Raw genomic sequence first — 27,026 nt, forward strand, 5'->3', positions numbered from 1 at the left:
CCCCCCTCCCCGTCTCTTCACCATCTCGATGTCAACTAATTAGATCTCTGTCGTTTTAGTCAATTCATTCCCATATCCCCTTTTTACTCCGTTTTCCGCAATATTTACTTCGCTATTTTTTTTTCTCATTTTCTTCTGTAACAACACCATCATCGCCCACGGAAACTTACCAACAGCATGCGAGCCACCCGCCGGGTATTCGTAACCTGGGGGTGTTTCCCGCGGACCCACACGGACCGAAGAATGCGGCCAACATGAACATTCACCAACGCCATATGGAAGTCTCTCATGAAATATTCAATTCACCGGCCACTGCCGATCACCAGCTGAAGGCTGGATCTGCCAAAGTCAACCATTGCGACCCAATTATGACATTACTCAATGATACAACCCTAGTTTTAAGTTAGTCGTAAATTAAAATTAGTAAAAGCCCTTGGCATCTTAGAGCTTAAGCAGTGTGCCTTAAACATTATATTCTTGAATAAAAAAAAAAAAAAACACTAAAACTTTCGTTTTGGAGCACGAATAATTTTATGTATGCTGAAAATCTGAAACTAGGATACTTAGTTTTGTAATAACAATGATACGTTTTTCGGGTGGAGTGCGTACTCGCAGGATGTGTCGGACTAGCATTTCTTCTCATTCCACAATCGATCTAAGATCGGGCCAGATTGAAGGATTGCCGATCCCAGATTCAATCATCAGACAATTCTATGTACAATTTTAGCTGGTTACGATTAAAATGTTGTACTAAACAGGAGCGACAGTCAAAACTCAAGCTCCAATAGGACAATAGTGTGTGTTTTTAGAAGAGCTGAATAAGCAAAGAATCAAGATAAAATATATTTTCAATCATTGTTCAAGTAGTGGAACCTCCATAAAAAAACCAAGCGGCGATTCAATGAATCATATGGCCTTGTAAGAAATACATGCAATATTATCAGATCAAGCGTCAGTTGTGTCAAGAATTAACACAGTTCTAATAGAATCACATCAAACAAAGCACTCGTAGACAGCCACCACCAATGTTCAAATTGACATTGTTGAATACTGCTTTCACACCCTTCTGAGTTCTGTTCCAAAACACGGAAGAAGGTAAATCAATATTGATTCATATTCAATTAAATTAAGTTATGGCAGCATATTAACAGCAGCACTGCCATAGAGAGCAAGATCGTGAGCTCATTTTCTATATTTTATTGGAACAATTTGTATTCTTTGGTCACTGCAAGTTGTGGATTTGGAATGAAAATGATCTGTCAAATCAAATTGTGACAAAATGTCTTCGACAAATGATTCTTTCTTCGTTTCTAAGTGTTACGCTCGTTTGTCTGTGGTTATACATAATTGCCTCTCGGACTGTGAGCTTTGTACGTGTGACTGGCGCTCATAATGACATGCAATTAAGGAATATCGATCCACATTGTTGCTGTTTCCTGTGTAGCGCATGGAAAATGAGCCGAATGGGAACTGGGCAAGCAATCCACAATTTTGAAATGAAATTCGTTAGCTATGAAAAGACAACACGATTCCAATAAGGCTTCCAGGAATGAATTTCAAGAAGATATGAAATCGTTTATTGAAATCAGAATTCGAACGAAAATCAAATCCATATTTGAGGAAATTCAGGTGCCAGTGGTTTACTATTCTTGGTGAAAACCTTATTGTGCCTCAACAACAGCATGACCAGAAATAAATTAGTAACGCTGCGAACATCAAACCAATGAAAATGAGTTGCGGAAAAAATCTATCAACTCACAAAAGGAAAAAAATAAACTTACTCAGCACCACCCTCCTGTTACGGCTGGGTTCCCAGCCGGTTTCAGGATATTTGACAGAGTGTTGTATCCCATGTTTCCGCCCCACCACGCGCACCACGTATGATGCATCAATAAAATCTGTCGGAAAACAGCAGAGACGGAAATGGTTGAACAGAAGCGAACCGAATCGCGCAAAACATGATATTCGCTGATCCCAGTGCAAACCGTGAAAAGGAATCCGAAAATACTAAGCCGTACGACGGCTCACACAGTTCCGGAAACAGCTGAGATCAATAACGCTGCCTGCCGGCCACAATGGGAAGCGGTTTTGCGTTCATGCTGTGCTCGGATGGCGCTGGATTTCCCTATTCCTATTACGTGCCATGGGGCGAGAAAACCGAAGCTGTAAAAATAAATTTCTCTCGAAAATCTCAGACCAATCGATAAGCACTACGCTTTGAGCAAGGTGAACGAAATTTTTTTGGAATATTCTAATAAGAAAGCTATCATATTTTCGCTTTTAGAATGAAGTTATATCTAAGCTAATGAGATGATCTGATCACAAACAACTCAATTAGAGAATTAAGACGAATTTTCCCAACGGTATATACATTTTCTACAAGGAACCCTTTTCATGTCTATAACGAGCAGTTTGTAATGCTAATCAACTTGTGCTTCTTCTAGGTAACATAAATAAAGGAAATACTGCTTTCGAAAGCTATTTCAAATGTAGACTAAGAGAGATAATCGTGACCATATTTCACCGAGATAACATTTCCTCGACATTGCTGAGGCAGATGCTATTCTATGGCCAAAACATTGTACCTGTTTGCGTTTGTACATGAGCAGATTTTCATATTTGCAAAGTTTTAAATGTTCGTTCTGATCCGCTTTGTGAGGCACGATAATCCACAAAAAATGACTCCACCATAGGATGAAAGTATTCAAACAATCGTTTGTTGAGATCACATGGGATGGGTTTCGTTGTATCGATTCCTTTAATGGGACATTTTCTAATGTTTTATGATACAAACAAACACGGGAAAAAGCGCCGTTGCGCATATTCATCAATCATGCCTTTTACATTGATTTCGAATGACATATTTTTTTATATTTTGGTTTAAAAAAGAGAATACATTAGTTCTGAAACCAAGACTCCAGCCTTTCTCAAATAAAAAATCCGAAATAATAAACTGGAGCCAAAAATTGGAAAGAAGAAAGGTATCAGAAATCAGAAATCAGAAATCAGAAATCAGATATCAGAAATCAGAAATCAGAAATCAGAAATCAGAAATCAGAAATCAGAAATCAGAAATCAGAAATCAGAAATCAGAAATCAGAAATCAGAAATTAGAACTCAAAAATCAAAAATAACGAGTACAAAATCAGATAATAGAATTTAAAATTCTTCGGTTTTCAATAGCTTTTATTACAACATTCTTCACATTTTTAATTTGATTTGATTTTAAAAGATCTCAACTTTTTGGGGGAATTGCACCAATCTTATTAGTCGAGTCAGCATATTATTTTGCTTATTATTCGGCCTACAATCAACGGACTCCGTTGTAATCGGTCGATGTATATTTACTTCGGTTGTAAAAAGAAAAATGTGCAAAGTTATAGTGTTACAGTGACACGAAAGTTCGATGCGATTGTATCTGTTTATCTCTTATCCTATGAACCAATATATTGAACAAGGATGGCACATTTCACTCTAAACAATAGTTTTCCTATACGAGATAAATGGTGGAGTAGATATGATTATGAGAACAATTGCCATGAAGCCTTTTAAAACTTTCAGATTCAAACCTTTAAACTTCACAGTTTTTCACATTTTCAACATTGTTAGACATCTTTTTAGCTCGCTGACCTCTCAATATTCCAATTATTCATCATTCCAATTTTCAAACTTCCTACAATTTATACTTTTTCTTGGTAAAGCTTCTTCGACTTTTGAACCAATAAGTATTTAAATTTTGCTACTTATAAACTTTCAATTTTTAAAATTTTCAAACTGTCAGTTATTCAACTTGTTGAGGTTTCGATTTCTCAAATATTCTATTGATTTCTCACATTTTTCATCCCTCTTTTATTTTTCACTTATGAATTATATCAATTTATTTTTTAACAATTTTTCGACTCCTAAATTATTAAATTTTAACCGGTATCTTTAACTTTTTGAATTCGACATACGTATTACAGAGTTTAGTAACTCTTGAATCATTGAGTATTTCAATTTGTCAAATTTTCAACGTTTTTACTCTCCTTCTATCCTGTTCACGTTTCATTTTTCTACTTGTTTTAAAATTTTCACTAGTTGGATTTTTTATCGTTTTCGATACATCAACTTTTTTTTTTCATTTAGAAAAACCTCGAATTACCCAACTAATCAGTTTTTCAATATTTCAGTTTTCAAACTTTCCAATAGTCTAACATTTAAATTTGATAATCTTTCAACATTTTATTTTTCAAACATTTTATTTGCCTAACTTTCTTTTCAATTTTTCAGTAATTTAACTTTACAAATTATTAACTATTCAACTTGTTAACTATTCAACGTTTCTGAATTTCAACTTTTCAGTTCTTTCCTATACAATTTTGTAACTATTAAACGTATCTAATATCAATTTTTTTTACTTCTCCAACTATTTTGTTGTTCAATGTTTCTATTTTTCAACTTTGCAACCTCTCGACTGTTAAGCTTTTCAAACTTGAAACGCTTTAACTATGAAATTCTTTATTTTGTCGTGAATACGACTTACTTTACTATGGGGCGCCTTTTCAAAATTAGCCATATGGAAGAATGGGCCGAACTTAATCTTTTTGATGATGATGATGATGGTCCCACCTCATACCCCTACAATCGTGAATATCTCGACTTGTATTAATGGCAGCAACATAATTCTTTCACTTTTTCATCAAAAATATGATCAGGAATTTAGGATAATATTTTGAACAGTGTGATATAACGACAAACAACTCAAAAATTAGGTTTTCTGAAAATTTTAAAACAACGCGGAAAACTCTTCACTTTTGCCTGGGTTTTTCGCGCAAGGACGACGATTTTGAGGTATTCAGGCACATATCTTCAACTGGACGTCGGGGCGACAAGACGCATTCAAACAGCGGCATCGGAGAGCGCACCTTCTGCGTGGTTAAAAACCTCAAACTCTCAGGTCGTAGTTCTCATTTGCCTTCCGGTCGTCAAGGCGAGAAGACGCATTAAACCAGTTTCGCATCATTTGGCACTGCGAGCGGATGGGTCGGTTTGTTCGCAAAGCTAGTTTCAATTCAAGCAAGAACAATTGCATCAGCTGCTGGTCGTTTGCATTGGAGAGAAAGAAAACAAGAAACGGAAAATGGACAACATTATATAAAATCAGCCGATCTAATGGCTCTAAATGTTATCTAAAGAACTATTAAGATTACTTCTTTGCAAATCGAAGGTAGAAATCATCAGTTTAGTGAAAATCCAAAATAATTTGATTTGCTTCGTGCACTTTTGGCTGTGCAAAAATCGTTCGAGAAAAATGATCCGAACTGTGTTAAATATCGTAGAGAATTCCACAATTTGGTACTTCTAAAAGGCAGAAATGAATCCTGTACAGCATCTTGATAGTTTTTTTTAATGAAATATGCAAATCCGAAATGAGATAATCGACGTCAAACATCGTTGAAAATTTTAGTGTTGAAAAGGGGGAAAGTTTCGCAATTCACCCAATCGATCAACTATCAATTCGAATTCGAAAGTGTAAAGAAATCGTGTCAGTTTTATTCGTATTCACGACATCCAGTTATGTCTCTGACATTGCACACCCGTACTTTTTTCAACTTTTTAACACTTCTAATATCCAACTTTTCAAATTTTCAATAATTCAACGATTTTATAATTCCTTATAATTTTTAAACTAATTATTTTAATCGTTTCTTTAGCACGGTATTAACCTAATATTTCAAATTTTAACTTTTTCAATTTCTCTGCCGCTAAACTTCTTAGAAACTTTTTAGTTTCTTATCCATTCTATTTTCTTTAATTTTTTTAATGTTTGTCAAATTTTTCAGTTTTCAGTTCCCAGCTTTTTAGTTTAAATTTTTAATTCGATCAGTATTTAACGAGGAAAACAGATTGGAAAAATGACATGCGAATGCTGAATGTAATGGAAATCAAGAAAAGATTACCGCAGAGACAATACTCGAACCCGTAGCTAGCTACTATCCGAGGAAATCATTTCGCCAATTAAACTATCCTGCATATTAAAACATATGAATAAACAGTCTGATTGTCTAGAAGAACCGAGCATGCTTCGCTGTACTCGGGCACCACAGCATTCAATCATAGTCTATGGCAACCCCTCCGGCAGCAATCAACTACATTTCTCATCGCAAGTCTATCTTCACTCTCTGCTTTGCTGTCAAACACTGATATAAGATTTCGTTTTCTGTTGGATAGGTTTCCATAGAGATAGGACTATAGTTGAATACTGTGGTACCCGAGTACAGTAAAGCATGCTCGGTTCTTCTAAACAGCTAGGCTGATTCTTCACGTGTTTTCACACGCAAGTAGTTCAATTGGCAAAACGATTTCCCCGGATAGGAGCTAGCTACGGGTTCGAGTCTCGTCTTTGCGATCACCTTATCGCGGTATTCATTACATAGTTTTATTCGCATGTCATTTTTACTGTTTTTCTCGTAAGATACTGATCAAATTTGAAACAAGCTCAAGGCTGCTCTACGTCTTAACAAGACTATAACAATTTTCTCAAATTTTGCAGTATGGCAACATTCCTACTTTCATTTTTTTCAACTATTTCAAATTCATGATTTTAATTTTTAACTCAGTTTTTGACTGAAGCAATCACTTTATTTATGATTTTTTTTTCGGTTATAGAACTGGCCGCTTTTTGGATTTTAAATTGTGTCTCACGATATTCAAACTTTGCAGTACAAATTTATGAGTTCTGATTTGGGAATCAACAAAATTCTGATAAAGGTCAAATTTACAGTTCAGTTATGAATTAAGATTTTTGATGTTTACGATTGGAGAACCATGCTATATTTTTCTGTTCAAAATATTACAAATTTAAATTTTGTGACTGTTTCGATGTTCCATGGAACAAAATTAGATGTAAAGCCTAAGACATCATATTATATACTGAATGTAACTTAAAAAGGACGCTTCTTTCATGTCTGTCAACACACAAATTTACATGATTTTTTCTAGTAGTGTATGACTCAAATTTGCAGTAATAAATTTTGAACTAATTTTTTTTACTTATATTTCTCTAAAATTTGAAATTAAATTTTGCTTGCAGTATGCTAATTGTTGACAATTTTCTCATTCCATAGAACATTGTTTGTATGGCACATCACGCAATGTTATGTTTCTTTTTTCAGTATGACAGAAACCGCACCGAATTGTTGTCGCATTGTTTCTAATGTCTGCACACGAGATATTCATCCAAAACAAATTAAATGGAAAAACGCTGCCAGAAAATTACGCCAATTCTAATGAATCTAACGTGCGTGCTGATAGACTTTGTTATTCGTTTCATTGCATTTCGTGAATGTTTAGACAGAATTTGTTCTGAGCCAAGTTCTTAAATAAAAGAGATACAGTTTTTCTCATTTCAACAAAAAAAAAACTAAGTGAAACAGGTTACGATTTTCGGAACTTTCGAAACATTGGCTTTGTTTAGGCAATCAAATTCAAGCAAGCGTGAAGCCTTAGGAATACAAACATTCCACGAGACAAGTACACAGAAAAAACATACAATCGAAATAACGGCAAACAGAACGTGTCACGAAGCTTGTGCCTGCGGAGTGGCAACACACTTTCGCCAATTCATGCAAATATTTAACTACTGAAACAAACGATGGAGCCGCCCAGTTAATGAAGAAACATAAAACAAAAATAAAAGGTAGAAGGAAAAATAAGGAAAACAGAGAAAACTTCTCTATCGCTCTCGCCTCGGGTGTTTCTTATTCTTCCTTACGGTTGTCTTACCTGCTGCTGATGATGTAGGGTTGCGGGCCACCTTCCGAGTCCCGTTCTAGCAGGGAGTGCTTGTCCTGGGCACCGATGGCCGACCCGATAACGCGCTTTACCGCTTCCATAACCGACTTGGAGCCTGCGTGCGGTTCGGTGGTGGAATTGTACACCGATGGTGGCCCCCCGGCATTGCCGAGCGAAACGTAACCCCCGTCCGATTGGGGCATCTGCCGGTGGTGTTCGCATTTTTTTTTAATTTTTTTTTGTTTGTTGGTTTGTTTGGATTTTCGTGCGCCGACGAAAGCATAACCGGAAGTGCAAACGATTTCAGGGCGGCAGTGCCAGGACGATGCGGCGCGTTTTGTACAGTATTTGTGTATTTGTGTGATGAGTTGATTCAAAATTTTGATTAGTGGCAGATTCAAACCAATCGTTTTAGGATAAAATACGAAAATTGAAAAGAAAAGAGAGAAAAAAGGAAACATAAACAATCATTGCTGAATGTGACAAGCCGATAATATGCCTAATTAGTTTAAAAAACAAACAAAATAAAACTAGCGATAAACTACAATTACAGCAGGCAAAGTACTAACCATCACCAGTACAACTACGGAATAAGAAACAGAACAGAGGGGACAGTAAGTATACTTAATGAGAAAACTTGTTAAGCTAGTTCGACGAATAATTATTGGACCAGCATTCTAATTCTATTTTCCCAGAATGCTTGAGTTGTTAGAAAGTTAGATGAGCTTAGGCAATAAATGGACTAATTTATATAAAACAAGGTACCGGAATTTCTAAGAATTAGGTGAATAGATGGACATTTCGATTAAGACCGTTTATGGTTTTCAATGTGCAATTATGAGACATACATCGTCACTAACTACGAAATTACGAATTTGAATGAATAATTGGCAAAATTTGGAGTAAGCATCATTTCACACCATTTGGAATACATATCGTTTTCCAATCAAATCCTTTCCTTTCCATAAAAATAAACAGACGGTTGAGTAAAATCAGACACATAACCGTACTGAAGTAACTATAATTGGAACTAAAGTTGTCGGTAAAAAAAATTAATTGGAAAATAATCGTTCAAACAACAAAAATTCGTCCCCCTTGTTGGAACACTTTACATTTAATTATAGACTGCAAATATTTAGCACTTATTCAACATGAATATTTTGAAAAAAAAAAGTACAATAACCTTTCAAAGAATCAGGTATAAGAAACTTGAGCACTGATGAACATTTATTTTCACTGAACAGTTAGCCAAAGTGATGATACTCCGACTTTTCAACTCACAAGAAACGAATTTCAAAATCAACAGACATTTTGAATGCCCATAGCATTTGAACAACAAACTCTGTTTTTCACCATAGTTGCTGTCAAACCATTTGTTTGGAGCTAGTTTCGAATCTGGTTTTAATACCATTGCACAGTGGTCCGGATCCACATTTTAGGGGGACAAAAACATTTGTGGCTCAGCCTTATACTTTAGAGCTATGATGTCTTTAAAACAAATGATCAGTGAAAGACAAGCCATATTTTGAAGCATATGGTATTAGGGTGGTTCCAATCATTAGGGTGATCCCAAAATTATTTTTCGTATGTGTTGAGATAGAGGACTGCATCCTTCGGCAAAATTGTAGGAAAATTTATATCAAGCAACTTTGCCGAAAACACTATTGTAGTATCTCTAACGGTTTTAGTGTTACAGCTATTTTAATAGAGCAACTTAGGGTGTTCTTAAAAAATCAGATTTTCTGCTCTAGCTTTCTTAATTTTCACTTCTCGATTTTGGTGTCTTTGAATATCTTTTAGAGTTTGTTGAAACCAATTTTTTCATGACTAGCGCATTCAGGTACCGTTTTTTGAACCGAAGTTATGAGCAAAACTAGGTAAAAAACTGCTATATCTAACATTGGAGCAAATGAAAAAAAAATCAGTTTCTTTCATTTGATAGAATATACTTTCGAGCATATTTATAAAAAAATGGCGGAGGAGATATTTTTTTAAATTTTTTAAATTGTGTTCAAACATTGGGTTTTTTCATTGAAAAATGCTCTTTCATGTAAGACATTTATTAGCTATATATATTAAAATAAGGTATTGCTGTCTTCTAGCGTGTTAAAACTAATTCAGCTGCATAATCGGGAAGATGGAGTACACTCACGTTGGTTGTTACTCTATTCGATAATGCTATTACAGGATCAGACGTTAAAAGAAATCGTTTGAATACATCCTCTAGATTCACTAAACGATTGAAGTTCTGCGGATGGAACTGACTATACTTGCGAATTGATTTATTTCGGCTCTCTTGCGCTTCCTTACTGTATATACCAATAGGAAGCAAAGCATGTTTTAGAAAAAGAAGAAAAAGGATACTGGTGAGATCGTTCCTTGGAGATATTTTATATTTTTCTTACTTATTATATTTCTCTTGAGTATCGAAAATCAGGCTTTGTTGAGATCATATTGTTTACCAAAACATATCCGGATCTCGTTCCCTCCCTACTAACAAATCTCCTATCCCGTGATGCTCGTGGAAATACAGTGGTACCCTAGTCTCTAGAAACAACGAGTATCGGACTAACATTCCTTCCTTTCCCTCAGTAGCATAGCCTTTGGTCGTAGCCGGCGCCGTTATTGATCATTTAATGAAAAGTTAGGGTTGTTAAAGTTGAGTGGGTAATGTGCTGCCAAACCGATTCCGACAATATTCAACACACTTTACCCTATAACTTCTGAACCGGAAGTCAGATCCGGATGAAATTCAGGAATTCCGTATGGGACCATGAGGCCTTTCATTTGAATCAAAGTTTGTCAAAATCGGTTCAGACATCTCCGAGAAAATCTAGTGCAACCATTGGAACCCGATATAAAACCAGTTCAGAAACGGCTTTTACTTTAAAATCTTAGAGAAACTTTTCAACGATTCGAGAGGTTTTCATTTCATTCAGTACATTTGCAACGTCAAGACCAAACCATTGTAAACTTTTCAATACTTCCGGTTGTCATAATGTATGTGTTTATACAATTCATGCAAATGTTGAATTAATACTTCATAGTCTTAATAATTATTGCTTTCATGTTGATTGTGAAGCGCTTTTGAAAAAAATACACAATGCAAATTCCTCAACTCTTCAATTTTTGAAAAAAGCTTGTTAGAAGATGAGATCTCTTTTGAACAATGGATAATTACTGATAGATGCAATCGAGAAATCTTAACAAATTTGTTGATTTTGTAACATATTTAACAGAAGAACTACAAAAACTTGTATATCATGACTATACAAAAAAAACAATCTCAAATTTTTGAAGGACACAAAATCTTCATTAACTGAAAGAGAAGCAGTTGTAATTTGCGACTTTTCCGATATTATTCATTTGTTCTTCAAGATGCTGTTCAAAGTCATCATTGGAAGTCACCATGATGATATATTATAAAGAATCAGATACGATTAAAAATTTGAGTTTCGTTACAATATCAGAAGTCTCGAAGAATGACATAATTGCTGTGCTCGTTTTCATTTGCAAATTAAAAAAGTTTCTAAAAAAACGAATAAATATTAAAAGGCAATTTTTGTATCGGACGGGGCAGTTTCTTAATATGAAAATAGAAAGAATTTCGCGAGCCCCAGTAAATTTAAAACAAAATACAACATTGATTCTGAGTGCCATTTCTTCACAACCTCGCACGGTAAGGCAATAAGAGCTGCGAATGCTTTATACGATTTAGCTTCTAAAAGGAATCATGATTATTTTTACAGCAATCTCGTCACAAGAGAAATATGAAGATGGTGCTGCAGAATGGAAAGATATTTTTCAACAAACAAAAATGATTCAAGGTACACAAAAATATAATTACTTCTTTTCAGTAACAGAAAATAAGATTGCTGTGAAATTATTTTCAACAAACACAGCAATGAGCTATCATATTAGACATATATCTGCATAAATAAAGCTCAATGGTCAGTTAAAATATACTATTATTAAGATATTTAAAACACGAAAACTGTAATGAGTATTGGTGCCGGTGGGAAATACTATAGTTGGTTTGCAAAACGACAACTGTCTTATTATTTTTAGCAAATTATATCTTCAATTTTGTACTTTGCAACGTGAATACAGTCCTCCTTGGTTTAGCCTCTGGAAAACCGCACCTAATTTATGAAATAATGTGTATTTTTTTAAACAAGCGATTTTTCGTCGATTTTGTTTGCAAAATATCTCGAAATCGTTTTGATGTCAAAGAATAATTTATTTCAAATTTCATGAGGATTACAAAAATAATAAAATTTGCGATAGAGAACCCAGATTAATTTGAAAAAGGGCGTATTCTCGTGAAATATCAATTTTCCCGATTTAGTTCTTCATATAGCTCGAAGATGACTGCATTTAAGAAGTAGCTTCCTATGAACTTTTTCATTGCACATAGCTTGGAGAATAATATTTCATTGCTCAGATACATTTATTCCTATAAAAACATCATTTTTTCCTCGGTAAACTTTTTAATTCATCATCTCTCTAACTTGATAAAACATTAATTAGTTATATTGTAGCTTGACGTTCTTTGTGATATAAAATTAAAAAAAAAATCATTTGGTGAAATAACTGAGATTTTTGAAAAATTAATATTATTTTCGATTTTACAAAAAATCGGAAGATTTTTTTTCCAGTGTATATTTAATAAAAATAATTTCAATTGATTACCTATAACTTCTTCAAAGACATGTTTTATGTAGAAGTTGTAGATTTATAGTTATAATTGTTTGAAAATAATGTGGCTAAAATACATACGCCCTTTTCATAAACTAGTCTTGAGTGAAAAAAATCTTTAGACCAGTGAAAAATACTACATGTGGGTCGTGCCAGAATTTTGCCATTTCTGGACGATTTGGTGTGGAATTACTCAATACTATGTGACGATACATCTAATGATTCTCTATTTGTTAGTCTATGAGACTTATTTCTACTAAGACAACAAAGAACACTTATTTGGCTTTATTCAACAATCACTATTTCTATAGAATTGTGAATTACCCCTTAAACTCCAAGATCAACCAATCAAGTCATTGCCACACGATTATTTTAAACTGTCACAAATCACCATAAATTAACACAGCGTCGTCGTCGTCGTCTTCGTGCAGAATCCGATTATCCTACTCTCTTCGAAGAGAGTGCAGCGCAGAAGGCCGTTAAATACCCGCAAATAACTTAAAATGAACAGAGAACTGACGCTGCTGAGGAAAGGACACCCACTTGTCAACACTGACCGAATAACAAAGGCAGCAATGGTCTCCACAAAGAGCGACTGCTTCGATTGATCATGTATGCTACAATTGCACAGGGAAATGTATGCAAATGTGGTCAACTCGGAATGACAGTGAATTGGTCCGAGAAGAGATTTAGATTTAGACTGTGCTCGGAATAACCTATGGGATATATGAGAATAAATTGTGTAATCAAGAGAATTGTCTGACCGTAAAATTTGCATCCATTGTCACTAAGTCGAGATTTGTTGCCAACAAAGGAACTGAACAAAGTTTCGGTAAGTGTCATCATACTTTTAATATCCAGAATAACGATAACATATGTGCCTTTACCCCTAATGACTCTTCTAATATTGAAACAATTACGGAATCCTTCTGATTGCTACGACTATCGAAAATCGGACTGCGAACGACACTGCAGGGAAATAATTACTGTCATCAGCCTATCGAGAATCCGCACCTGGCACCACCCACGATTGTACGGATCGAGTTTGCTCATGTATTATTCCGGTTATGAAAACAGGAAACTTTTAGCACTTAGCTGAATTGGATGTAATTAGAGTTGATACATCCGCCACTGCTCAGATTAGAACACTGTCCGCAGCAGATTTTTATATCAACAATTCGGGTCAGTTCCGTTGAAAGTAGAACAGATTGAATTGGACTATGCGGGTTTAATCGTTTAATACACATCTACGCAGCTTTGTGAGTAGCGAGAATAAAAGTGACTCAATGACGTATCACACAAAGAACTGCTGAAGATGTGAACGACCATCATTTGAGCGGTCGGACAAAGCCGATCTATAAAAAGTAGGGAAATTTTTCAGACTCCGGGAACGATTTGACCATTTTCGATATAAGTTGGACCACAACAGACGGTGTAATGTTTTGAAAAAATATTTATTAAGCATTTATTAACTAAATAAATTGTCCTATCGTATACCTGAAGGTATTCATAAAAACAACCGCAAAAAGCGCGCCGCCAATTGGCTATCGTGCTTCACGGAACAGGTCGCTCCGAACTAATGCTTCGTGTGGGCTGTTGTCTTGAGCCGGTTACCACCGGTGCCATCAGCTTTGCAACTTCTGCTCAAATCTGGTGCTTATCTGAGAAATCCAGTGATTTCCAGTACGACCGGGTCAGACATTGCGTCGTTGGCTTTGCGACCTAGTTTGGATTGCAATGCTGGAGACAACAAGAATAGGTTTTGCAGCATGAGATATTCGTTACTGGCGTTGCTTATTGATAGAAAACGAACCAAATACAGTTTTTTTTGATAATGTTCTAATTTCTAACTTTTCTCTTCTACTTTTACTGATTATTTTAATTATGAATGACCAGAAAAAGTGAACATGAAAAATTGTTTTGCAGACTAGCACTTTTCATGGTTATGCATCTTTTTCAATTCCATTGCATTGCTTTGAAAGAAAATAAATTATATGAAAATAAATTATATTCTAATGTAACGAGATAGTAACAAACACAGTTACTTCGGTGTGCTATTTGCAACCTCACATTAAAAAAAACAGTTCAATTATTTACGAGAACCGAACGAAATAAAAATTTAAAATGAACACAGATGATTCAAATAGCGGAATAATATACCCGAAAGACGAAACTTAAAACATTCTCTTGTCCGTGAAACCAGTGTTGGGAAAATCATGGTCAGAAAAAGATCATTTTTTCTTTCATGAAACAAGTATCCACAAAGCTCTGAACCTCGAAGTTCACAAGGGATTTTTTTTGTGTCAGCGAAACTTGATGACGAATTTTCCCCCAAAGAAATATCACTGAAAAGATAATCTAAAGTGAGAAGAGTCTCCGATGATACTTCGATGCTAAATTTCCTCTACGCTTCAGTTCGGCACCGAAGTGATTCGTGCAAGATTTAATTATTATATTTTTTTCAATAAAAAAATCTCTACTGAATAAATTCGCAACTGAGATATAATGACTGCAATATATGCGATGCACAAACATATTTTTGCCGCATTCCAAATAGTCATTATAGCGATGAAAGGCTGTTTTCATTCCAGCTGGCTGATTACACTGCTCTATTTAGATTAAACCCAATATAATGCTATTTAATATTAATTTGATTCATAGAAGTAACAGGAGCGCAGCATCGTCAGCAAGTCCCGAACACACGGTAGGCGCAGTATTTGATTGGCACGTTTGAATTGGTATAGCGGTAGTCTGCGCTCCTGTTACTTCTGCGTATGTTATTCAAGCTAAATGTCATGGCATGCTAATATTTTTTAATCAGCTGCATACATTGTTGGTGATTCCCGATAATTTGACAGAAGCTGCTCGATATTTATCTATATTGAATACAACATTTTCAATCCGGAAGGTTATATGCACATAGTTAAAATGTGATTATTGTTTGGTTTAAGAAAAGAAGCTCTTGGCTTGTGAGGAAAGATAATTAATTGCGTTTTTGCTGCATTTGGTTTAATTTTCCATTTTGACAGATAATCACTGAAAATATTTAAACTTCTTTGTAGGCGACTGCAGATCACTCTTAGATTTCTACCTGTGGCTAACAGACTTGTGTCGTCGCAGAATAGCGATTTCTGACAACCAACGGGTAGATTTGGAAGATCAGAAGTGAAAATATTATACAAGATTGGAGCTACACTCGAACCCTGCGGAACACCGGCTCGTACGGGTAGCAATTCAGATTTACAATTCTGATAGCTAACCTGAAGAGTACGATCAGTTAAATAATTTTGAATCATTTTGATCAAATAAATAGGAAACTGGAAATCAGACATTTTTGCTATTAAACCTTTGTGCCAAACACTGTCGAATGCTTTTTCTATGTCTAGAAGAGCAACTCCAGTGGATAACCCAGAAGATTTATTTGATTTTATCATGTTCGTTACTCTGACAAGTTGATGAGTAGTTGAATGTTCGTGACGAAATCCAAACTGCTCTGGTAAAAAAATTGAATTCTCATTTATATGAGTCATCATTCTCAACAAGATAATTTTTTCAAAAAGTTTACTGATAGAAGAAAGTAAGCTAATTGGGCGATAACTTGATGTTTCTGCTGGGTTTTTATCAGGTTTTAGGATAGGAATTACTTTAGCGTTTTTCCATCTTTTTGGGAAGTAAGCTAATGAAAAACACTTGTTGAAAATTTTAACCAGGAGTCTCAAGGCAACATCGGGAAGATTTTTAATAAGAATATTGAAAATTCCATCATTACCAGGAGCCTTCATGTTTTTGAGTTTCCTAATAATTGATTTAATTTCATCAAAATTCGTCTCAATAATGTCATCGTGTGATAACACTTGGGTTGAAATATGATCATATTTCAGTGAGACTTCATTTTCAATAGGACTCACAACGTTTAAATTAAAATTGTGGACACTCTCGAACTGCTGAGCAAGTTTTTGAGCTTTTTCACCATTTGTAAGAAGTATTTGATTTCCTTCCTTGAGAGCAGGAATTGGTTTCTGAGGTTTCTTAAGAACCTTAGAAAGTTTCCAGAAAGGTTTAGAATATGGTTTAATTTGTTCAACTTCTTTAGCGAAATTTTCATTTCGCAAAAGAGTAAATCTATGTTTAATTTCTTTTTGTAAATCCCTAACTATGTTTTTCATAGCAGGATCACGAGAACGTTGATATTGTCGTCGACGAACATTCTTCAACCGAATGAGCAGTTGAAGATTGTCATCGATGATTGGAGAATTTAATTTAGTTTGAGCTTTGGGAACTGAAAGATTTCTAGCTTCGATAATATAATGATTCAAATTATCAATTGCTGTGTCGATGTCCGCAGAATTTTCTAAAATAGTTTCATGATCCACATGATTTTCAATGTGAGATCTGTAATCCAACCAATTAGCTCTATGATAGTTGAAAATAGAACTAATGGGATTAATTATAGCTTCGTTGGAAAGTCTGAATGTTACTGGAAGATGATCTGAGTCAAAGTCAGCATGTGTAATCGGTTCACTACAAATGTGACTTTGATCTGTTAGAACCAGATCAATTGTAGACGGGTTTTTCACGGAAGAGAAACAAGTAGGATTACTGGGATGAAGAACTGTGAAGTAACCAGCTGAGAGTTGATTATGAAGTATTTTACCATTACTGTTATTTTGCCTACAATTCCACTGGACATGCTTAGCATTTAAGTCCACTATTACGAAAAATTTCGATCGATATCTTGTAAGTTTTTGCAAATCGCCTTTAAAGAAATTTAATTGTTCGCCGGTGCATTGGAATGGCAAATATGCTCCAGCGATGAAATAAATTCCATGAATGGTTTCAACTTCGATTCCCAAGCTTTCAATAACTTTAGTATTGAAAGAAGGTAAAATTCGATGTTTAATTTGCCGTTGGACAAAAATGGCAACTCCACCACCCATTCCAGTAAATCTGTCAAATCGATGAACCACATAATGTGGATTACTTTTCAATTTTACATTTGGTTTAAGAAAAGTTTCTGTCACAATGGCAATATGAATTTTGTGAACTTTGAGAAAATTATAAAATTCATCTTCACTCGATTTCAAAGATCGAGCATTCCAATTTAAAATATTCAAATAATTATTTAACATCACTGTTAAATTTTAAATTCATTATAATATTATTTGCAAATTTCCATCCGATTTGAAATGCTTCAAAGAGTGATGAAGTCGAATTCATTTGGATGATCATTTGAAAAAGTTGATCTTGTAGGTAGATCATTTTATTTTCAGTTATATCGCCTAAATCGACTTCATTTAAAGAAGCGAATGGCATTGAAGGAATATTGGTAGGTAGACTGCCATTAGAAGAAGGTGATTTGGCCGGTCTACCTATTAATAAATTGTTTTCGTTAGAAGAAGAACTGCAAGGCGGTCCTGTGTTTTGATTATTTACATTAGAAGAAATAGGTGATAGATTTCTACCTAATATACCAGCATAACTGACATTAGAAGAAGATGATGACGAGGTCGATCTACCTGTCAATAAATTGTTTTCGTTAGAAGACGAATTGGCAGGCGTACCTGTTTTTTGTTTCGAAGAAATCAGTGCCTTAGAAGAATTAGGCGTGGCATTTGTAACGGTTTTTTGATTTTCAGGTATGTTCTGTAAATTTAAGGTCGTTGATTTGACTTGTTGTCGAAGCGAACGAGCGTTTAAAATTTTTTCCCTGACAGGACATTTCAAATAATTGGATTTATGATTTCCATTGCAATTTGAACATGAAAATTTATCAGTGGTTTCATTCATTGGACAGTCGTCTTTCGAATGCGATTTACCACAATTCAAACACCGTATATCCATATGACAATTTTTGGTTCCATGGCCGAAGCCTTGGCAACGACGACATTGCGTTAAGTTTGCAATACGATTATGCCGTTTATAATGTTCCCAATGAATTTTAATGTGGGAAATGAAACGTACTTTTTCTAAAGTTTTCAAATTGTTTACATCATTTCGATTGAAGTGTATTAGGTAAAGTTCATGGGAAATTCCACAGCGTGGTTTAGAAGTACCATTCGCTCTTTTTTTCATAAGTATTACTTGGGAAGGGGCAAAACCAAGCAATTCTTTTAGTTCATTTTTAATTTCATCAATACTTTGATCATTTGATAATCCTTTCAAGACAGCCTTGAAGGGTCTGTCTGATTTTATATCATATGAATAAAATTTATGAAGTTTCTCGGTCAAATATCGAATAAGACGTTCGTAATCTTCCAATCCATCCACCAAGACTCGACATTCTCCTCTTCGTCCGATTTGAAATGAGACTTTCACTTCCGGGAGAAAAGTAGAAAGCTCAGTACGGAATGCTTTGAAGTCGGAAATCATCACCGTCACTGGTGGCATAGATTGATGTTTCTTCCCAGAACGACAAGCGTCCATTTTGGGAATTTTTGAAGAATTTTCTTCTATGTCGCTACAATCGGATTCAGGAAAAATCTCGTAAATATTGTTAGACGGCATAGGATCAACGGAAGGGAAATCCGTCCGTTGTCTTTTATTTTTACATTCAGATTCTATAAGATCGTGAATGTTATTAGAAAAATGTTGAATAACGGATTGTGATTTATTCCGTATTGAATTATTTTTAGCCTTAGGCTTGTTGCCTTTCCGGTTGGACGCAGGCATTTTTGAAATTAATGAAATTTTAAATTTAATTAACTAGGCTAAATTAGTCTTCGATTAGACTCCTAGCTAGCCTTAAAAAAGGCTGATTAATTTCTTAGTCACTCTAATATCACTCTTTGTATCACTTAGTCACTCTAATATCACTTAGTCACTTAGTTAGTGATTCAGGTAGCCTTGAAAAAGACTGAAGCCTTGAATCAATGAAACTCTAGGTAGCCAGAAAAAAATTCCAGGAGCCAAGAGCTATACGCGTGCGGTGCGAACGACTGTTCAACACCGACTGATTTAAAAAAAAACCTGTTTTAGTCAACCGAATGGTGTGATGAAGCCTTTCTCATATTATTCATATTCTCATGAATATTCCTGTAGTGTGCCTGGAAAAAAAATCGTTCAATAGAAATAGAAACGTTTTTTCGGACGTAATCTAGCATCACCTACAATTAGAAATAATTTTAAGCCAAAGTTATCCGTTTTTACGCGTTGGCCTCAATGAAGCTTTGCAACACTTTAACCTGCAGCCTCGGAATACCATTTATATAGACCAAAGCTTGAGAAAATCGGTTGTGCCATCTCTAAGAAATTAATTATCCCCTAGGGCCTCGAAACTTTGCTGCATGAAAATTTGTCCCAACCGCAAAAACGGCTTTCGACATCATTGGGCCTGTGATCTAAAAAGTTATTCTGCCGCGTCTAAGAACATTAAGATTTACCCAACAAGTTACTTACTGTACTGTCTTGCGAAATGAAACCGAGAAAAAAAGTTTCGGGAGTGTCATAAAAAAAAAGTTTTTGCATCGTAAGACTTTTTCGCGACAAAATCTGGACAGATTAAATAGGGAATAAAATAAATTTGCTGTTAGTTCAATACAGGATGCAATTTTTAGTTATTTAATTATGCATTATTAGTCATTTTTAAACTAATTACCTGTACTTAGTTAGGTTGCATGAAGAAACTACGAACTCTTGAGTTTACTCCAGGTCTGTGCCGCCTTCTCTGCAACCGATGCAGATACCTTCGGCCAAAATTTTCCTGTAGTTGTAGTTTGTTGATTATATTGAGAGAGTTCTCTCTTCACTAGAGCCCAATACCGCTCGATAGATCGCAACTCCGGGCAGTTAAGTGGATTCGCCTCTTTCGATACAACATTAACTTCATTCGCTTTCTACCATTCCACAATATTTTTGGCGTAGTGACAAGATGCCAAATCAGTCCATAATAGCGAGAGAGTGTCATGGGTACGTAGGATTGGTAACAATAGCTTCTTTAGGCATTATTCACGGTGTATTTCCATGTTTGCCGTTCTGGCAGCGATGAAGCTTTGGCTTGCCCAGAAAAAATTCGGAGAGAGTTTCAGAACATAATGATTGATTTCCACAATCATGGATATATGAATATAATAAATTGTTGAATAAAGTCGTTTGTTCGAAACTTTTCATTTTAAAAATGACTTAAGTATGACGAATTTCGCGCTAAATCATATTTGCAGCTGGCAAAATTTTCTTACATTTGAATGGAATGGAAACTAACTAAAATTCAATGGATATTTTTAGACAAAGTCAATAAGTCCATTATTGACTTTGTCTAAAAATATCCATTGAATTTTAGTTAGTTTTTTTTAATTGTTCTACACTGTTTTTAAAAAAAGTGCAAAACTTTTTCAACCATTTTTATTCTAATAGTTGACGAAAAATAACAAATCATACAAAAAAGTATTATTCCATTGATTTTTACAGAATCAGTCGAATTTTGCAATAAAAATACTGAAAAACGTATATATCGAGTCCATTTTTCTTTATAAATCGTTCAATCTGATTTAATATGCGGGGGAAGTGACTGTTGTAGAGTAGCCGTTCCCGTTTTGGATTACTTTCAATGTTTCAATCCACTTGACGAAAAATATTTGATGCCGTTTTGCCCTGAAGATGAAGGGATATTCCTTCGAAACGTTGGCCTTTAACGCAGAATAAATACATTATAAAGCAACACTTGACCAAAAAGCCATCTTTCAATACATTTATCAAAAAGTGTCTTTTTATCGAAAATTAAACTTAACTGAAAGTCATTATCATTAGAGAATTTAATGGATCTTAATTTGAGAGGAGATTTCACAGAATACTGGTTGTCCGATATTTGCGAAAAGTATCAGTAATGGGCAAGAAATAGTTCTAGCTAGAAACACAGGACACACAAAGTTTCCTTGAATTCGAAAGTGGTGTTCTTTATTTGTAAATTGACTTCAAATTTTGAAAACCGATTCGTTTTTCAGCCTAGTATTCGAATAGACGAATTTCGCACCAAATCAAAAGTTTACTTTGCTTTTTCAAAATATATCTACACTATCTTTTGAAAAGGACTAGACATTTTTACCATGAAAAATACCAAATCCAACGAAAAATTGCTGTACTGGTGAAGTTCTCAAAATAAGTATAACTTTTTCACACTGAAAACAATGGTCATAAAAATTTGAAGTCAAACTACAACAAAACGCCACTCTTTATTTCAATGAAATTTGTTACCAACATAGATAATGATGTTCCCTGTCAACCTTCCATGTATTGTAAGATGGTCGTTTTCAAGGAAAAAAGTTTTTATAACAAAAACTTTTTCTTATCCAGCACTGATACTTTCTTATCCAGTACTGATACTTTCGGGCAACTAGCAACAGAGTATTCGGTGAAATTTTCTCACAAATTGAGAAGCGATGAAATCTTGGAGTTTAGTTTTGTTTTAAGTTTAGTTTAGCTTTTAATAAAAGGACACTGGATAAAAAAATCAGTTGTTTGAATATTTTTTCCTTGAGTGTGCCCATCTTGCAATGTATGATCGACAAAATTTCATCAAATCAATAATGGTTTTCGTACGGCACGTCAGGAAAGACTTAGGTACTTCGGTACTAAATAAATAAGTGTTTTGCAAATAGCATTAACTTTACGTCTGCTTAGCGGTTCAAGTTGAACTGTTTAAGTTTGCAAAAAGCTGTTCAATTTGAACTGCTCAGCACTGACGAGTCTAAGACGAAACGTAAAGAGCAGTAAATAATGGTTTTGTTTTGTAAATCGATTATACATTTTTGAAATAAATTTTTATCAGTGAAGGACTCGATAAGGATTTTTTTCAGTACTTTTGTTGAAAAATTTAATTGATTTGTAAAAATCACTGTTATACTAGTTATACTTTGTTGAAGGATTTTTCGTCTTCAACAATAGCACTCTGAAAAAAAAAATTGGTTCAAATTGTTTAGCCCTTTTAAAAAGGCAGCCCGGATCAAAGTCTACATGTCCAGAGATTTTCATTCTAATCAGAGAGGGTGTTGCCAACATTTGTTAGAGTTGGCACGAGACTCGTCGTATGCATAGAAAAGACTTTTCATAACATAATTTTTTTTTACTTTCGGGAGGGGTTTGAAGATCCTGCTTCCTAAAGTGGAATCACAAGGGCATTTCACTCTACATACCTTGCTTTGAAGAGATCAAACCAATAAATGTAGTCCTGTAATGAGAATGCATCAATCCCAACTAATTCGGTACAAGTAATGTTCCGTCATGACAACTTTTGGTCATATGTTGCGCCTTAAGTCTAAACCTGGTAAAAGTGAATGGAAAATTTTGCCTCACTAACTATATAGTCTTAACTTTGTGCCAACCAACTAACACTTAAAATAGCTTTAAACTTCCATCCAAAACAGATAAGAAAACAAAGTTTAACTAAAAACTAATAGTGCCTATAGCTTAAAGATTTCGCAATGGTTCAGAATCTGTCAATTTGTATGGCTGCGTCCTGTTATTTACACTCTTCTCTAACCACTTGTGCAGTTGTTTATTCGTTTTCATTAGTTTGTTTCGAAATGCGTGGACTTTCAGCAGAACAACGTCGAAAAATTGTGTACAAATGGTGCACAGAACGCGGACTGTCACTAAGAAAGATAGCAAAAATGGAAGGAGTAAGTGAAAAAGCCGTGCGAAATGCACTTCGAAGTCAAATGTTCTTCGTGCTAAAGAACGTTTGAATCTTCGAACCTATAAGAAGCAGAAACAATCAAAACTTAGTCCAAAACAAGAAGCATAGATCAGACCGAGGGTTCGAAAGCTGTACAATACGATTCTTGCTGGAAATTTAAACTGCATAATCCTGGACGACGAAACCTACGTGAAACTCGATTACAAATCCTTGCCGGGATCACAATATTATACGGTGCGAGAAGGGCAAGTGTTAAACCAGTCCGAGACATCGATTGAAGTCGAAAAATTTGGTAAGAAAGCTATGGTCTGACAAGCAATTTGCAGCTGCGGTAGAATTACGAAACCCTTCATCACCACTGCTTCAATGAACAGCGAAATATACATCAAGAAATGTTTACAAAAACGACTTCTGCCCATGATTCGAAGCCACAAGAATTCTGTTGTCTTCTATCCAGATCTTGCTTCTTGCCACTACTCGAAATCAACGGTAGAATGGTATACTACCAAAAATGTCGCTTTCGTCCTAAAAGACATGAATCCACCAAATTGATCACAACTTCAACCAATTGAGGAATTTTGGGCATTAACGAAGGCACATCATAGGAAACATGTCTCGGCAGCCGAAACCATTCAACAGTTCGAAAAAGATTGAAAAAAAGTGTCAAAACTTGTCGCCAAGAAGTCTGTACGGAATTTAATGAGGAACGTTCGCAAGAAGGTGCGCCAGCTAGTCTACAATGGTTAAGTAGCAAATGTTGAGAATAATATTCGGTTGTTGTAGTCTAATATTATCAGTATATCGAATAAAATTTGAATATCTAACACTTGTGAATTATTTACAGCGAAATCAAAGTGCGTCCATACTTTCTGGGACAGTCTTTACAGTCAATTATTTTTCGTTTTCATTCTAGGTATCAGAATAGACATTGAGCTGTTGAAGTAGTTGAAACTCATGTAACTAAAGCACCGTTGAACTTGATGTCTGTTAGTTGATCAAGTTCAGGAAGCCGTCAAATTGGAACTGTTTTGCATAAGTAAATCGAAGACGAACGGTAAAGAAAGCAATAACGATAAATCGATATTGTCTTCAAATGCAACGTAGCATTTTTCTCTACAACCGTCTTTGGCTCTAAAATTCAGATCTATAATCTATAAAAAAAATATATAGTTACAATGAATCACAGCACTTCAATCGTTCTACATTGAATTGCTTGAACAAGGCTAGGACAAGCAGGTGTCAACTATTGCACTCTAGTGCTACTTTTCCCGTCTCAGTGAATGCCACTAAACTTTACTGGTGGAGCACATGTCAGTGCCATCAAATTAACACCACCTGTTGATGGACGCCATGTTCAAACGGGCGTTGATTCGTTCGTTCGCTCACGGTGGATGTATCATATTTCCACCATCTTCGGAGCGATAGATTGCGTAATACTTGGTAGAATTTCAATCATAACTGGAAACCCCATTACCGGCCCCATTCGGTATCACATCGTAAGCAATGGGAAGAGAGCGCGGAACAACCTCTGGGTTGATATCCTGTAACCTCGCGCCCCGCAACAATTCAACCTAAGCTTGGAAGCGAAATAACATTCCGAAAGCGAACTGGAGCTCGGTGAGCCGGTCGTCGGTTCGGTGGAAGGACGAGCTATCCTGGAACGCAATCGCAAATTTGCCTAGTCAATCGACGAAGACGGAGCCAACGAAGACGAAGACAACGCTGTTTGCGTTCGTTGTCGATAGTATTAAATAGGACAAACTTCATCAATGATAAATCTTTAGAGTAAAGACTGTGAGCACAGATTGCTCAGCAAAGCCACCATGCACTATTGCATCCTGCGGTTGGTTCATATTCACAAGCACGATACCTCAAGCCGTCCTTTTCGATAGTGATACCATAGAATTGCCAACCGCCGGTCCATTAATCGTACAAGAACCGTTTGGGAGGGGGTTTCTGAGATTGCTGGCGTGTGGCGGTCAAAGGCGGGTGGTGGTGCCTGATTGAATCGAGTAGAATGTGATAGCAAAATGCGCCAACGAAGATATGAATAGTCAGATTATTTATGTGTAGGTGTTTGAAGCATGTAGGTTAGAAATAAGCAACACATTTCTGTGCCGTCTTGAAACCACATTTTGCGCATTTTATTTATCACATACTTGCTCATTGGTGCGACTGGTAATCATTTTCACTGTCATTGGACTTGACAGTTGTTCACTGTTGTTGTTGAAGCCAATGATAATTTAGCAGCAGTGATAAAATGTTTACTTGTGTTTGGTTTTGATTGAACCACTTTCCGAACCGGTTTCATTCTAGGGGCCTAATCAACTGTATTGTCAATCTAATTAGGGCTTTGCGCGGCATGACAGAGCTGTTTAGATCGCGCTAGACTAGTTTGAGCAGATTGTCAATGGAAAAACATTATTGAAGGATCCTGACGCAAAACTGTGTCAGTGTTCTGGTTAGGTTTTCATTGCGTCATGATTCAATCAATTGAAAAGCTTTATTCTGCCATACTCAGGTAAATCGAGTCTCAACTAATGCGTATCAATATCGTACGGTAATTTTACTAACCTCGATATCGTTTCTCGGCGTGTTGAAATATTGGACGATTACACGGAAATGGGATGTACATAATACAATAAGTTTACTGTGCTGGTAAAAGCTTTCAAGTACTTGGCCCCCAAGAGAATACGCTTCTGTTTATACAGTAAGATGGGTAATGCTTTTCAGCCGGTGTTTTCCATCGACCTCAGCAACAAGTTTGAATTGCTACGGGAAATGAAAGTGCCGAAGCTGTTGTACTACTTGGTTAGCTGGTTTCCGGTTGGACCCCGCAATGGACAGATGCTAAGATAGCTATAAAAGAATATATCTGGGGCAATTGTTTCACTGTACGTACTTCAGTTGTATTATGACCACCACTCTACTAAACGAAAACAATTTTCTCTCGTTGTGTCCTAATGAATATTAAATCTATGAAAAACAGAAGTAAACATAATCATCATGGAAATATTATTGCGACGCTTTTCCTATGGAAGGATTATTTCGCTACGACGGAGTACGATATCATTTCTTCGAAATTGATATTGGATTGGCTTCATCGTTGAAGAGCAGGTCGCAAATATACACCTAAATAAGCTGATTAAACATCAAGAATTTGAATGGCGTTCTTTTTCTTCCCGGCTGATCATAATAAATGAATAAATTATTGAATTGGACATAGAGAGTTTGAGAAGTTTATTACTAGGAGGAAATGTGCAAACTACAATTCAAATTGTTATGTCAATAAATAAATAAATAATTGATAACCAAAAAGGCCATCATGTTGATACAATAAAAAAGTGGTTCTTGTCGTTTACGTCACTTATCCTATTATATCTCCGATACTACTTGATCAATGACCCAATAGTACCATTCAAATGAGATTAAGCCTGTTGAAATCGGTTAAGTCATCTCCGAGAAAATTGTGCAGAGATAAAAAGCGCGTTTAGTTGGTTACGTCACTTATACCGTTATATCTCCGGAACCAGAAATCACGGCCAATTGATCTTCGAACTTGATCAATGACCCAACAGCTGTTCGGTTCGGTTGAAATCGGTTCAGCCATCTTCGAGAAAAACAGCACAACATATCGGTTACGTCACTTATACAATTATATCTCTATAACCAAAAATGACAGTCACTTGACCTTAGAACTTGACTTAATAGTAGCTTTCGAACGAGCCTAAGTTTGTTGAAATCGGTTCAGCCATTTTCGAGGAAATTGTGCGCGAAAAGAACAACCCGTTTTATCGGTTACGTCACTTATACCATTATACTTCTGGAACCAAAAGTGACAGCCATTTGACCTTCGAACCTCAAAAAATACATTTTTGAGCGGTGAACTAAATCGATTCAAAAAGAAAAAGTATGTTCCATTTAATTG

General features: G+C 35.5%; 1 protein-coding gene across 13 annotated transcripts in view; it reads right to left on the reverse strand.

Annotated features, from left to right (window-relative positions):
* LOC131430657 (protein NDRG3) overlaps positions 1–27,026 on the reverse strand; it is a 175,668-nt gene that overhangs the window by 92,518 nt on the left and 56,124 nt on the right. For 10 of the 13 annotated variants that reach the window (XM_058595782.1, XM_058595783.1, XM_058595784.1 and 7 more), the window contains one exon: positions 7,765–7,976. The exons of the other annotated variants lie outside the window; for them this stretch is intronic. In XM_058595782.1, coding sequence (XP_058451765.1) covers positions 7,765–7,976 — 212 coding nt within the window. Of the gene's footprint in view, positions 1–7,764; positions 7,977–27,026 lie in introns of those variants that run through there. 13 annotated transcript variants of the gene reach the window in all.

Source organism: Malaya genurostris, chromosome 2 (genome assembly GCF_030247185.1).
Source record: "Malaya genurostris strain Urasoe2022 chromosome 2, Malgen_1.1, whole genome shotgun sequence".
NCBI lineage: Eukaryota > Metazoa > Arthropoda > Insecta > Diptera > Culicidae > Malaya > Malaya genurostris.